A 13,310-nucleotide genomic window follows, 5' to 3' on the forward strand; every position below is an offset into this window, starting at 1 on the left:
GATCGGCTGCCTCCTGCTCGCCCCCTACTGGGCACTGAGCTCAAAACACGGGCCCTGACCAGGAATCGAACCTGTGATCTCCCGGTTCACGGGTCAATGACCAACCCCAGAGCCATGCCGGCTGGGACACACTGATTTTAAATACAGAACATCTTACTGATTAAATGTAGATCATTTATATTACTGTTTTTCTACTTCTAGATAGCTTGGGTTGTTTCCATTTTCTTATTTATAAACAATACTGCAAAGGACATCTTCTGTTTTTAGATTTTTCTCTTAGGATAGAGACCCAGAAGAGTTATTGTTGGGTCAAAGAGCATTAACAGCTTTCTGACTCATGATATATGTTTCCAATTAATTTTCTTTATGACCAGTGGGCTTAAAAAGATGGAGCCTGGGCATCTGGAAGACTAATTCAGTTGAAAATTTATAAAGTGAAAATAATAATAATAATGAAATGACAATAATTATGAGAATAACATGCCCATGTGGTTGATATCGGGCTTTAATTACACGAAGTATGTTGTAACCTGCAAAGGCTCTGTAGGCGTTAGTGGTTATTAATTTTACCAACAGTGAGTGGGTTTTCCTTTTCTCTGTAGTTTATTTTTTAGCAAAAGCGTTCACTGGTGATGTTGCTAATTGGTTTGACTTTACTATCTAAGGAGTCTGAGTGTTTTTCTCGTGACGGTGTTTCTCCTGGGTGAGCTGCTCCTGCCGTTTGCCTCATATCTGCGTCGTAGTCACCCCCGCTTTGCGTGACCCCAAACATTCGCCACGCAGTGGCATTTGTGGGCACCTACTGCACAGTGCTGCGCACAGGGGCAGCTCAGCCACATTCCTGCCACGTCAGCCTTCCCGAGTTCCCAAGGTGTGACGACAGTGACACCAAAGTTGTCAGAGGTACACTGATGAAAGGGCAGAGAGAGGGGGACACACTGATGGGAGGGGCGGGGAGCTAGGACCCCCCCCGTGGCTGGGTTACTGTCCACCTCGCGGATGATACGGTTTGGTGTCTGGTCCGATTCGAGATGAAAGCAATAAGCACGTCAGAAGGTAAGTCATCATTTAAGTGAGTACAGTTAGAAATAAGTTTGAACATCTATTCCAGACAAAGCCTGCCTTCTCCAGGTATAAGCGCGGCTTCTCGCGTGCCCGCGCTCACCGGCTCCAGGACCCCTCGCCGCCGCGGGTCGGGGCCTTACTGCGGGCCCCACCCCGCCGCCGACGCAGGCCGACTCCAGGACGCTCGCGGGATGCGCACTGGCTACACCCCGTGTCTGGGAGGGGCGCGTGAACGAATTCGCACGCGATACAGTAGTGTTAAGCTGCGACAGCGTTACACAGGACAAAACTAAGGATTTTCTTTTAAGCAATAAAATACGATGATAGCATTCAAGCAATAATGTTTCATAAAACAGTCCAAGACGCCCAGATCTTGTCCTCCAGGCTCTCGGTTGGTTTTACAGCCCCTACGACCCAATCCGACTGCTTAGCGCCTTCTTTTGCCACGCGGGACAGTACCATCTTTAAAACACCCTTCCTCCTTCATATGATAAACGCAACAGGCGTGATCTGCACAAAATTCATTTTGATTTGTCAGCATGGTTTTGAGGGGAGATTTCTCTGGCTACCACTGAATTTTCCAATTGTCAGGGAGGAGGCCAAGGTGATCCCCGTAGGGGGCGTGCAGGAGGCAGCCGGTCAGTGTGTCCCTCACATCAATGTTCCTCTCTTCCTCCCTCTCCCTTCCTCTCTTTATAAAAAAATTTCAATTAAAAACCATGACAACTCTCCTCCACCGATGCGGGAAGGAGGGAGCAGCAGGCGGGACCATCACGGACTCGACTCCAGCACGGACGGGCTCTTTCCCAAGGCCCAGGCACAGCCGAGGCCCGGCCAGCGGGCGGCCTCCTCCCTGACGGCCGCCTGGACGATTCGTGGAGATCCGCCTCCGGGCCCACCCCTCCCGTGGCAGCTCTTCCACGCCGACCACTGTGCTGGGCTTGAGAGCAGCACGTCCACAGCAGAGACGCTATTTCTTCGCCAAGCGTACATTTTTGAGAGGAAAACCAAAAGTTTCTAAAGCCATTTTTATTTCCTTACAGGGATCTCTGTTCCCAGAGATGCGCGCACAGCTCGGCATCTAACACCCGCCTCACGCGTTTAACTGAAATCGACACGGATCGGGCTGCTGTTGGTTCTTACGGCAAAGAACACCCCACTCAGAGTTGAGGTGACTGAAGGTTTCCCTAAACTGGACAGTATGGTTCTGAGTTCGAACTGTGCCCCAGTGACCTTGACCAGGGGAGGTTACAATACTCACCCTCGCCCTGACCGGTGCGGCTCAGTCGGCTGGAGTGTCGCGCGGGTTCGATTCCCGGTCGGGGCACATGCACAGGCTGTGGGTTCGAATCCCGGTAGGGGCGCGTTCGGGAGGCAACCGATGGGTGCTCCTCTCTCACACTGATGTCTCTCTCTCTCTTCCTCTCTCTAAAATCAATAAAAAAAATTTTAAAGTAAACAGCACCGACCCTCAGCCTTCATCACTTGCATCCCCCGTGACGGGCGATACCCACATTTACTGAGTGAAGAAGTAACTGCTGGGTCACAAAACTGGGAGAGGGCAACAAAGAAGGAGCACTGAGGACCTGTGCCCCAGAGAGTTGACAATTTAGTGATGGAAACAATGTAACACATTTGCGGAATCTCGGTGGGAGAGATGCGGCTACAGAAACCGCTGACAGTAAGAGCGCGTTTCTCACAAAGCGGAAGACGCCGCAGCTCCTAACTCCCGAGGCAGCTAACTCCCGAAATCTCAGTCGAAGAGAAATCCCGCAGAACATTCATTCCCCCTAAAAATAAAAACTTATTAAATGGCCACCGAAGCCTGCTCCACTAAGACCCGGTTTATGGGATCAGATTATTGTCGCGCGATACTGATTTCCGGATTATTTTTCAGCAAAACAATCGGCCGCCAAGAAGGCTTTCCTCTGGGACGTCTACCAAGTCGCTGGAAAAAAGCATTTAGAAGTCACCCAGCGTATACATCGAGGGCTCCACGTTGTCAGCGAAGTCCCCGGTGTGGGAGATTAACGGGTGGGGTGGCCCGGCAGGAGCCAGGCTCTGAGGCTGCGCCGGGCGGCCCCGCGGCAGCGAGCGACTCGGGAGCCGGGAGCCACGCGGCGGCCCGCGCGGCTCATCCGTACACGCAACGGACTCCGTAGTTATTAAAATGTTTTCTAGACCATTTGAAACTAAACAAAGAAAAACTTTGTTTCTAGGAGACAGCCAGGGCTCTCGTTCGGATGTGGCGTTATTTTTTTTTTTTTTAATAGCTATTACCACTGTAACAGCAGCTTAGCGACGGCGTCTGCAGTGTGAGCGGTTTTGATAAACAGCCTCTGCGGGCCACACAACGGGGATAATGTATCCTTAAGTACCGCCAATGAGCTGCCATTCTGCACAGCCAATTACTTCTGTGCGTCTGTCACTCAAAGGAAAAATGACTGAGCCCATTAGATGAAACCTTTGTCACTGTTCCTAATGCACTCTTAGGCCTCATTAATCTCAGGGAGCAGCAACAGAGCCGCCGGTGCCTCATCGCCTCCCCCGATCGGGCCCACGTGAAGCCTCTCATCTCTCCCCCAAGTGCGCCGCGTTAATCAAGCTCTCCTTATTACCCGGCCCCTGTCACGGCGGAGAGCGGGCTCCCTCCTAAATGCTCTCATTATGACCCATCTTCAGAGCCGGCTAAGTGGAAAAAAAGAGAGAGGGAGCGAGGCAGGAGGAAGGGAGAGGAAGAGAGAGGAGAGGAGCGAGCAGGTCCGACGGCATTAATATTCATGACGATAATTAGTATTCTAGGTCACTGAATATTCATGCTATTAGTTTGGTTTTTTATGGGCTTGCTGGATGTCCTGATTACTGGAGTGTGGAGGAAACAGCATGGTTGAGACTTTCGATGTCAACGGCAGTTCAACACTCAAAACACACGGAGATCCCCGCCCCCGCCCCTGGAAGCCCGGCCCCAGCCCTCCTGAGGGCTCCAGGGTTTTGAAACCACTGGGGGAGGGGGGGGCGAAGTGGAGGGCGGTGAGGGAGGAGGAAAGGTTTCCGGTGACAGGTCTACGCGTCCATCTGGTTAGGGTAAAAACAGTCACAGACGCAGGCGGCCAACAAAGACCCGCGCTAGGGAAAGGAGACAGGTGCCTGTCAGCTCAGAAGGCAACGTCGCCGCCAGGAGTTGTGGCGAAAGCTGGGACAGAGACGAGGGGGCGCCCAGGACTGGAGCAGAGCCGCCCACGGAGACCCCGAGAGTCCCCAGGAGCACTTCCCTCGCCTGTCCGGGCCGCTGCTGTTACAGAGGGGGGCACATTGTCTGTTGGGGGGGACACGGGTTTAAATATAACTCATTATGTCTACTTAAAGGCTATATAAACAAACTTTATGGCATTTAAAAAATTAATTCAAAACCGACTTCTCTCCCCTCTTCCCTCCTCTCCTTCATCAGCGATGAGCACAACTATGACGACGAAATCATACGATTCTGGGGACTCACTCACCTTGGGCTGAGCTTTGCAAAGGCAGGTGGCCTGTTGTCCTAAGAGCAGACGTAGGTACCACTTTCCCATTTTAAAGACAAAGATGTTGAGTATAGAGAGACAACTGCACAAGGTCCTGAGATGGGGGAGTGGGGTGCACTGTGGTGTTTCTGACTCCAGAGGCCCTACTTCAGGCCATTATGTTTTCCTGCTCTCTACCTAAATGTCAAAATATCGGTCAGAGCTAACGTAACTGCCTTCTGTCCCATGAGGATACAATCCCCCCAAAGCAGCCTGGCCGAAAACTCAGGTCAGGAAGCACCTGTGGACACCTGCCCGCCTTCTCTGGAAGTGTACCTGAAATCACAGCTGGGTGGATCCTCTAAAACGTGACTTTGGATGGTTTCCCGTTAGAAAGGCAACGTGAGGTCGGAGCCACAGGGACAGAAACGGGTGCCCTGAGCGCTGGGCTCGGAGATCGGGAAAGACATGACGCAGGAGGGGAATGAAACCGGCCAAACAAATATGTATCTTTTGGCTTTTTTTTTTTGCTGGAGTAGATGCTGAAGTAGCTTTTTCAAAAAGCCGTGGAGAGGGAAACGTTGTATGTCTACAAATGTCTTTTTTTCTACCTTCACACTTGATGGGTAATAGTCTGGCACTGTGTAGGCGTCTAGGTTCAAAATTATTTGTCTTTAGAAGGGAACTTTTCTGTTATCCTTTCGTTCTTAGAAGGCCACGGTCCAGGCCCCACCTCTGCGGGTAACCTTGCTCTTCTAGCTCAGGGGCTCTCTGTGTACGGACCTTCCTCCCCCATCCATCTCGACACCTGACTCTTCCGATGGGAAGACGCCAGCGTGTCTTCCTCACCTCTAGCGTATTTCCTTCTGCGACATCTCTGACTACCAACAGTGTCCTTAGCAGAGCTACTTAGGGTATTTAACTCGCCTATTTAATTTTCAAAAACTCTTTGGCTTTTCAATCCTTTTGTTTGTTTCATTTTATGGATACAGTAACTAACCTCTTCAAACCTGTCTGATGATAGTAGTTATAATTTCCTCTTAAATTCTCTTTCCCCAAACGATCACTCTTTGAAAGAATACTGTCTTTTTTTTATTGTTAATCCTCACTTGAGGATATTTTTTTCCATTGAGTTTTAGAGAGCGTAAGGGGGGGAGATTTGAGAGACACACATCGATTGGTTGCCTCCCGCACGTGCCCGCCTCCCGGGATGTCGCTCACTTCTCAGCGGTGTGGGTGGCGGGGAAGCCACTGGCCAGCGCTGCTGGACTGTGCCCTGGGCGGCTGTGCCTGCAGCTCCCCAGCTGCTGACGGGGCTCAGACCCATCTCCGCTGCGGCTCTTCTGCTCCGGTTCACTCGCAGCCCCCAACACGAGGCCGGGGCTCAGGAGGCGCATGCGAGGTAGCCCAGTAACGTAAAGATCCAGTTTCTAGTTTGACAACGGGTTTCCCTCCCCTTCCGCGAGCCCCACGCTGACTTTAAGGCCATTGGATTCCCAACGTTTTATGGTATGAAAGTTAGTCTACATTCGGACGCTGGCAAACCTCCCCCCAGAACTGGAAATAACACCAGCACCGCTCTACCCACTGGCGCCCGCTGTCCCACAGCAGTTCCTGCCGGCTTCAGTGGCCTTGTCTGTGTGTTTATCGTCTGACTCCACCCCCACCGAGTGTCAGCCCCTGGGGGGGGTCTTGTAACACCCCCTGCCCCCCGCTCTCCAGCGCACCGATCAGGCCTGGACACACAGCAGACCCAGCGATCGCGGGCAGTGAGTGGCGCAGGAGGTAAAACAGCAAGACCCACATCACTGAAGCGCGTGGTAGAAACGAAAAGTCCACACCGACGCACGGCCAGGCGCCGCGACGACGGAAACAGGGCCGGCTCTGTGGCTGCGGGTGCTAGAAACTCAAGAGAAACATCCGGACAGCTATGCCGGCTAACAGGCGCTCAGCAAGCCTGCTAGAGAGAAAACACACAAAAATCAGGAGCTGCCTTATTTCTCACCGATTAGAGGATATCATATATATATATCCCCTAAAGACTAGTCCCACGATTCCCCAAAAATTATAAACTTAACAGATGGATTAACCAGACAGACACAGGAGCTGAAGGAAGGAAGTGTTCAGCTTTACTGAGGGGTACAGATAAATGTCCTCACAATGGGAAAGAACTGTGTTCCCCGGCGGGAAACGCCGGAGGTCGAGGTTCGGGTCCCCCACCGCTGACAGGGCAAAAGCAGTGACGACTGGAGTCATGTGGGATTATTTTTAAGGGGAAGATATTCTGAAGTCTACTGGAAAAAAAACGAACGTGCGGCAATAGCCCAGAAAAGCTGGAGGACGCCTGGTGACTCGGCGCCAGGCGAGAGCCGCCGGGAAACAGCAGGTCAGTGGAACAGATTCTCGAGCCCAGACACACAGGGAATTGGACGAAATGAGTTAGTGTTACAATGAAGGGGACCCACAGGATCAACAGGAAGAGCAAACATTCAACAAAGAGAGAAAGAACAATTAGTTACCTATTTGAATTAAGTTTAACTAGAAGTCCCATTACATAGAATAGACCCAAACAAATTAAAGGTGGGTAAGTGGTTACAATTTTTTTTTTTAAAAAATGGACCTGGAAGGTATATAGTCGTTCATTATACTATTATTTCAACTCTTCAGTATGTTTGAAAACTTTTATAATAAAAAGTTGGATATGCCTAAAACAAGAAAAGAAAATCCATATATATGAATTGTGATCTGATTTCAAGGTTGTTGAAGGCTTTCTAAACATCCAAAGTAGAAAAACTGGAGAAGTAAAGGCATAATTTGATTACATATTAAAAAGGGGGGAAAATACCCTCATATGAGGATTAACAAAAACCCCCACAAACGCCATCAATGTTTCTTGACTTGAGCAGGTAAAGGGACAGGTGTGAGGGGATGGGCGGGGGAGAGCGGAGGCCAGCGGGTTACAGCTGGTTACAGGGCTCAGGCCCCGCCTCCAGCGCACGTCCAACCCCGCAGGTGCTCAGTAAGTAAAGAAATACAAAGTAGCAAAGGCTTGCGTTCCCTAGAGACAAAGTGTTTCCCTGGGCAGCCTTTCCCTCTTTTTAGCCCGCAGGGTGCGGGCGCCATCCTGAGAAGGGAGACGCCAGGTGCGCCCGGGAAGGAGGGTCCAGGTCCTAGAGCCCAGACAGGAGGACCTCACCCCCCCGGGGAATGAACCGAGGTCTCCGTGAGCAGAAAGCCCAGGTTGCTTCATTCGTAACAGCTCACGTCTCTATTGCACTTGGTGAGTTTTCCAGCCCTCCCGTGTGACCTCACCTGCCATCACATGGGTGACACACAGGCCAGGCCAGGTCAGCCTGATGCGGTGGTGATGTGCGGTCACTTACCCGCCCAACACCCCTCGGCATCCAGCAGCAGAGCCCCGGCTCACGCACCCCAAACTCCCGCTCCCTTCTATGCCCCGGCTCCCACCAACCGGTGCTGTTTACGCCGCAGACCTGCGGGGTCAGCACCCCCCCCCTCGAAGGATTTCACGTTTCAGAGAAGGGACAACCAACGTGGCCTCTGAGAAGCAGACACACGCAGAACCGCCGCAGAACAGGAGTTTATTCCAGGAGGAAGGGACGGCGGCCGGAGGGAAGAGAGGGGCTCCTCGAGGGAGAAAGACAGAGGCTCCCCGCGCTGCAGGGGTCCGAGCGGCAGAGGATTCGCATGGCAACTAAACCTGTCCCCTGACCAGGAACCTCGGGAGCTCAGAGCCACAGCCCGCCGCTTGCAGACTTAACCGGGAACGACCTGTGACATCTGAATGGCTTACAATTACCAGGACTGTCTCAACGCATCTAATTCTGAGAAAAAGCTAATTCCCCCTTAAAAGGGAGTAAAGAAAACTAACTCCGGGTTGAAGAAAGGCGCAGCAGTTACAATATAAAGCTGCGAGAATTTACGTTCTCTGTGGGTCCCACGGTTTCTGATCAATCTCGCTCCAAGTGGCCGGTTCACGTTCACACACTTGGTCCCTACGAATCAGTTCCTGCGAATCCCCGATCCCGTAACAACTCACTCATGTCTTTAAGGCCCCGAAACCCTCCACCGCGCGCTATTGCACCTGCGACCACCGGGCTCCGGGACCACCTCGTGGTCTGGTTTGTGTCGCTGACTCAAAGTGCCACCGTGTGCTTGTTGGGAACAGACTGAAAACTTCACATGGAAATCAAGATGCTTGGAAAACTCCCCCAAATATAACTATGAAAAAAAGCTGTGGACCAAAGATGTAAACAAAGTTATCATTACATGGCACAGAGCCCACAGTGTAGAGCAGGGGTGGGGAACATCCGGCCCGAGGGCCGTACATGGTCTCGAAATCATTGGGTCTGGCCCTGCCAAGGCAACCGCAGGCAGGACTCGAAATTCAATAAATGTAGGAGCCTTTTTCATAGCTGATTTTTAAGTTGGTAATTTTGTATGGCCCACGAGTGATGTTATAAATATCCAAGTGGCCCTCGGCAGGAGAAAGGTTCCCCACCCCTGGACTGTAAAGGAAGGGACCGCTGACGGGAGAGAGGGGCTTCGAGACCTCAATCGGCCGCATCGTGACCAACGTCCCGACAACCCACCAGCTCAGCCAGCAGCACCGGCCTTCGCGGCGAGCCTGCTGTGCGCTTACCTGAATTTGGAGAGATGTGTAAACTGCTCATGTCCTTGGACAGGCCATTGGTTTTGGGGCTGGAGATGGGCGCACAGGCCGACGTGGCGCGGGGGGGCCTCTTCCCGGGGACCTTCACGGTGGTTCTCAGAAGGTCGATCTCTTTGCCGTGGACGTTCTGCATGTAATCCTGTTCAAATGTCAAACAGCCGAGAGAGATTCAATAGGAGACCTTCCACCACCCGGCACCGGACGTGCTGGCAGGCAGGACGCTTGCTGATGGGACTGACACAGAAAGGACCCCGAAGCATAAGATCCAACACGCGGGAAGGAGGCCAAGCGTGGGGCCTCCAGACAGGGAGTGTGAAAGAGCTGCCCTCTCTCTCCAGCTTCGGGGGTCCAGGGACGACACCTCACCCCACAACCCCAACAGTCAGAGGTGGGGCTGCCCGGGAGCCACCCAGGCTGAGGAGGGCGGGGGGTTCTCAACAGAGGAGGGGAGAGCAAGAGGAGAAACTATCACTCAGGGGCACCGCCACTCGGGGAGACACTCTGACGGAAATGACAGAACCTCGACAGTTTGCCAAGCACTAGGCCAGGAGGAGGGGTGCTTCAGGGTCCCCAGGGACTTCCTAAGGACCGCCCTCCAGAGGCCAGCTCCCAGTGCAGAGCAACAGCTCCAAAAGCCGAGGCAGGACCCGGAGGACCTGAGGGCAGAGACGAGAGGCCGCACCGGAGTGGGGCCAACTCAGCAAAGCTCCTCGGGGGTGGGGGGTGGGAGAGCTGGGCCTTCTTCAGAGGTGCAGCCATGAGCACCCCGGGCTGGGCAAGCTGTGTGTTTAAGCTCCCAGAGGTGGCTCAGAGAGGGTCACCCGGACGGCCACGGGGCAGGCTGGGGCCGGGGGGTGGGCCACGGCCACCTTGGAGGACAGTCGTGGGTCTGGGGAAGGGGAGGTGTGTCCAGCTGGGAACAGGCTGAAAACTTCACATGGAAATCAAGATGCTTGGAAAACTCCCCCAAATGTAACTATGAAAAAAAGCTGCGGACCAAAGATGTAAACACAGTTATCATTACATCGGACGGCGGGGCAGGTGGACTGCAAGAAATACAGGCAGGCTCGTGACCGAGTTGGGTGGGTCAAGGGCGGGAGCAAAGAGCTTGGCGAAGCTGCAAGTGACCTTTGGTTAGCGTGGGGCCAAGAGTCAAGGTCGTTAAAAGGTTGTTCTTACGCATCTTTCACGTACGTCCACCAACACCCGTGGAAAATACGCGAGGCCAAGGTTCAAAACCAGAGTTGAGGCTCGGGAGTAATGAACTCCTTTGTGCAGTTACTCCTCTAAAAATATCAACTTGCTACAACTTTCTTCTTTAATGCCAATTCTTCACAAATTAAAATACAATAACAGGAGCGTAATTGAGCATTTATTGCTCATGGGCTCCGAAATGAGGCTAATCAGAGAGTGACTAAGCCTCAGCATGGGCTCTTGCAACAGGCACGTTCTCACATACAATAACCAGGACGTTTTATTCGAAATTATTACAGAAATCTACCAAGAGCCTGCTCTTTGGGGCTGAGTGCGCCGAGGGAACCAACGCATTTGTCTCGGGCTCAGCGTGGGCCGGAGGATCTGCTCTCTCGCCTGAGTTACTTAGGTGCTGAAACTTCACAAGAACTAGCTGTTTAAAAAAAAAAAAAATCGGAATAGAAGTCTGGCCATTTTTATATTTCACTAGGGTCTTTTAAAAGCTTCAGAGAAGGCATGTCCTGCGCCACGAAGGCCCTTCCAGGTGGTGCTGCGGAAACAGGTGGCAGGTGGGGACACGTGAGACTGCGGCTCCACGGCTCGCTTCTCCCGAGAGGAACGAGTTTCCTGTTTCTGAAAAAAGGAACTGGTCCTTTTCATCTCTCCTGGGCCTGGCACGGAGGAATTAAAGGGACAACCACTAAACCATGTCGCCCCTCAGAAGTGGGCTGTGCAGCCCGAGGGGTCTGAGGCAGGGACCTCCCCGGGGGGGAGAGAGACGGCGAGCTCGATTTTGATATGCAAATGCGACAGATAGTACCCTTCTCCCGGTTCCTTGTAGAAAATGCTGATCGAAGATAAAAGGGGAGAAAGCCCTTTAACAAGGCGTGAGGCTAATTCAAAGCCAAGTACTTTTAAACAGCACTTAACAAGTCCCCGGGGCCCACTCAAGAGCCCGGCCCCCCAGAGGTGCCATCTCCTGCCCCTCAACAGCTTGAAAAAGTAGTAATTGCGAACCTACTTGCACTTTTCTTCTCAAGTCGTCCAAGCTCATCATGTGGATTCTTTCCAAGCAGGCGCCGGAGCGGAGGGACCCGTCCAGACGCGTGGATGGCTCCACCGCCGCGGCCCCGGGTCCCCCCGCGCCCCGGCTCCGCACCTCCGCAATCCCTTGTTTTTTGCATTTCGCTCCTAATTATGTTGCATCTATTGCTGTACACTTAATTAGCTGCATTAATGTGATTTCTTTTCACATAGTCAGGCAATTAAGAGCTATGATTGAGTTTCATTCAATTAGCCTCAACAAACATGCTAATTGATGTCCCAGACGCAAATGAGCTGCAGTGAGAGGAACCTGCTCGGGAGCGAGCGGCAGAGCCACGGCGCTCAGCTCGCTGCCACCTTCTGCGGAGCCTCCAGCGCGAGGGCCGGAGTCACCCACCAGGTCCCCGGCGCGGAGAACGGACCGGCGGTCCTAAGGTCTCACGGTTCCGCGTCACCGGGGGACTGTCACCTGGGTAACCAACACTGTGCTCCGGCAAGGAGATGGTCCGGGGTCCACCTCAGAGTACCACACGAGGCTGCTTTAAAAAACGCAGGAGCTCTCCCCGAAACCACCCAGGGGAAGACGCGCTTGCCTCGTCTCGGGGACCCCAGAGCCCTCCGCGCGTGCGGTGGCCTGTACAGTTCTCGGTAAATGACAAGTTCATCTTAGTCAGCTCTGGGGCATCTGGCCCTCAAGTTAAGCTGGGAATACAGCAATCCATCAACAGTCCCTAAAAACACTCTTCTATATTGATCTGCACTACCTCCCGCCCGGGTGTGTTACCCATGGCTGTCTGGTGAAAGATGGGTTGCCCGACGTGTTCACAGGGGCACCAAGAGCAGTTAACAAGATCTTAAAGCTCAACTGAAATGCGCGGACGGTAGGACTGGCGTCTCAAAGCCGGGCACGCTTTCGAAGTCTACTCTCTTCAAGTACAGGTAACGCAATCCACATCACTCCAATTTTACACCTACTTTTTATTGATTTATTTTAAAGTGTGTTTTTTTAAAAAATTAATTTGAGAGAGAGAGGAAGGGAGAGGGAGATAGAAACATCAATGACGAGAGAGAGACATTGATCGGCTGCCTCCTGAGCGCCCCCTACTGGGGATCGAGCCCGCAGCCCCAGCACGTGCCCTGACCTGGAATCGAACCCTGACCTCCTGGTTCATGGGTCGACGCTCAACCACTGAGCCACACTGGCTGGGCTACACATACTTTTATAAAGTATTAAGACACTTCATTCTCATAATCAAATGGTGGAAATAATAATGGGAATCTTTGTTCCTGTTACGTTTTCCCAATAGGTACTGGTTCCTACTTGTACATAACTTGAGAAATTTAATATTTTACATTCATAGGTCAGATTTGGTCTAAGTTAGATAACTTCGGACACGCTGACATTTGCTTTGGTCTTTTTACCATGGTCGGTCTCATTAGGCTTTTCCTCTGCATCCTCAGCCTCAGCAATGCTCAAACTGTAGTCCTGGAAACCCGACTGGAGGGTAGGGGGTGTCACAGGTTCAACATATTTTTAAACAACTCCAAGACACTGTCTGCTTTTTTCACTGTGTTGAAACTTGCTTTGATATTGCAAAAGCGATGGTGGCTGTCACTGCTGGCTCCTTACTTAGCACGAGCCCAGGCAGAGGACCAAACTGTCCTACTTTGCTCATTACTGTCTTCACTGCCGCGCTCGCTAAATACAAACAAACAAGAACAGTTTCATTTCAAAATGTTCTTAAGAAGCCCGCAGGGCCCTGGCTGGGTGGCTCAGCTGGTTAGGGTGTCGTCTGATACGCCAAGTTTGCAGG

The 13,310-nt window shown here is 52.2% G+C and overlaps 1 protein-coding gene across 5 annotated transcripts in view; it reads right to left on the minus strand.

Annotated features, from left to right (window-relative positions):
- The window catches only part of AGAP1 (ArfGAP with GTPase domain, ankyrin repeat and PH domain 1), a 335,462-nt gene that overhangs the window by 104,697 nt on the left and 217,455 nt on the right, over positions 1-13,310 (minus strand). For all 5 annotated transcript variants that reach the window (XM_087819495.1, XM_087819494.1, XM_087819498.1 and 2 more), the window contains exon 11: positions 9,229-9,397. In XM_087819495.1, the coding sequence (XP_087675621.1) occupies positions 9,229-9,397 (169 nt within the window). The remainder of the gene's footprint in view (positions 1-9,228; positions 9,398-13,310) is intronic.

Source organism: Miniopterus natalensis, chromosome 8 (genome assembly GCF_054644295.1).
Source record: "Miniopterus natalensis isolate mMinNat1 chromosome 8, mMinNat1.hap1, whole genome shotgun sequence".
Lineage (NCBI taxonomy): Eukaryota > Metazoa > Chordata > Mammalia > Chiroptera > Miniopteridae > Miniopterus > Miniopterus natalensis.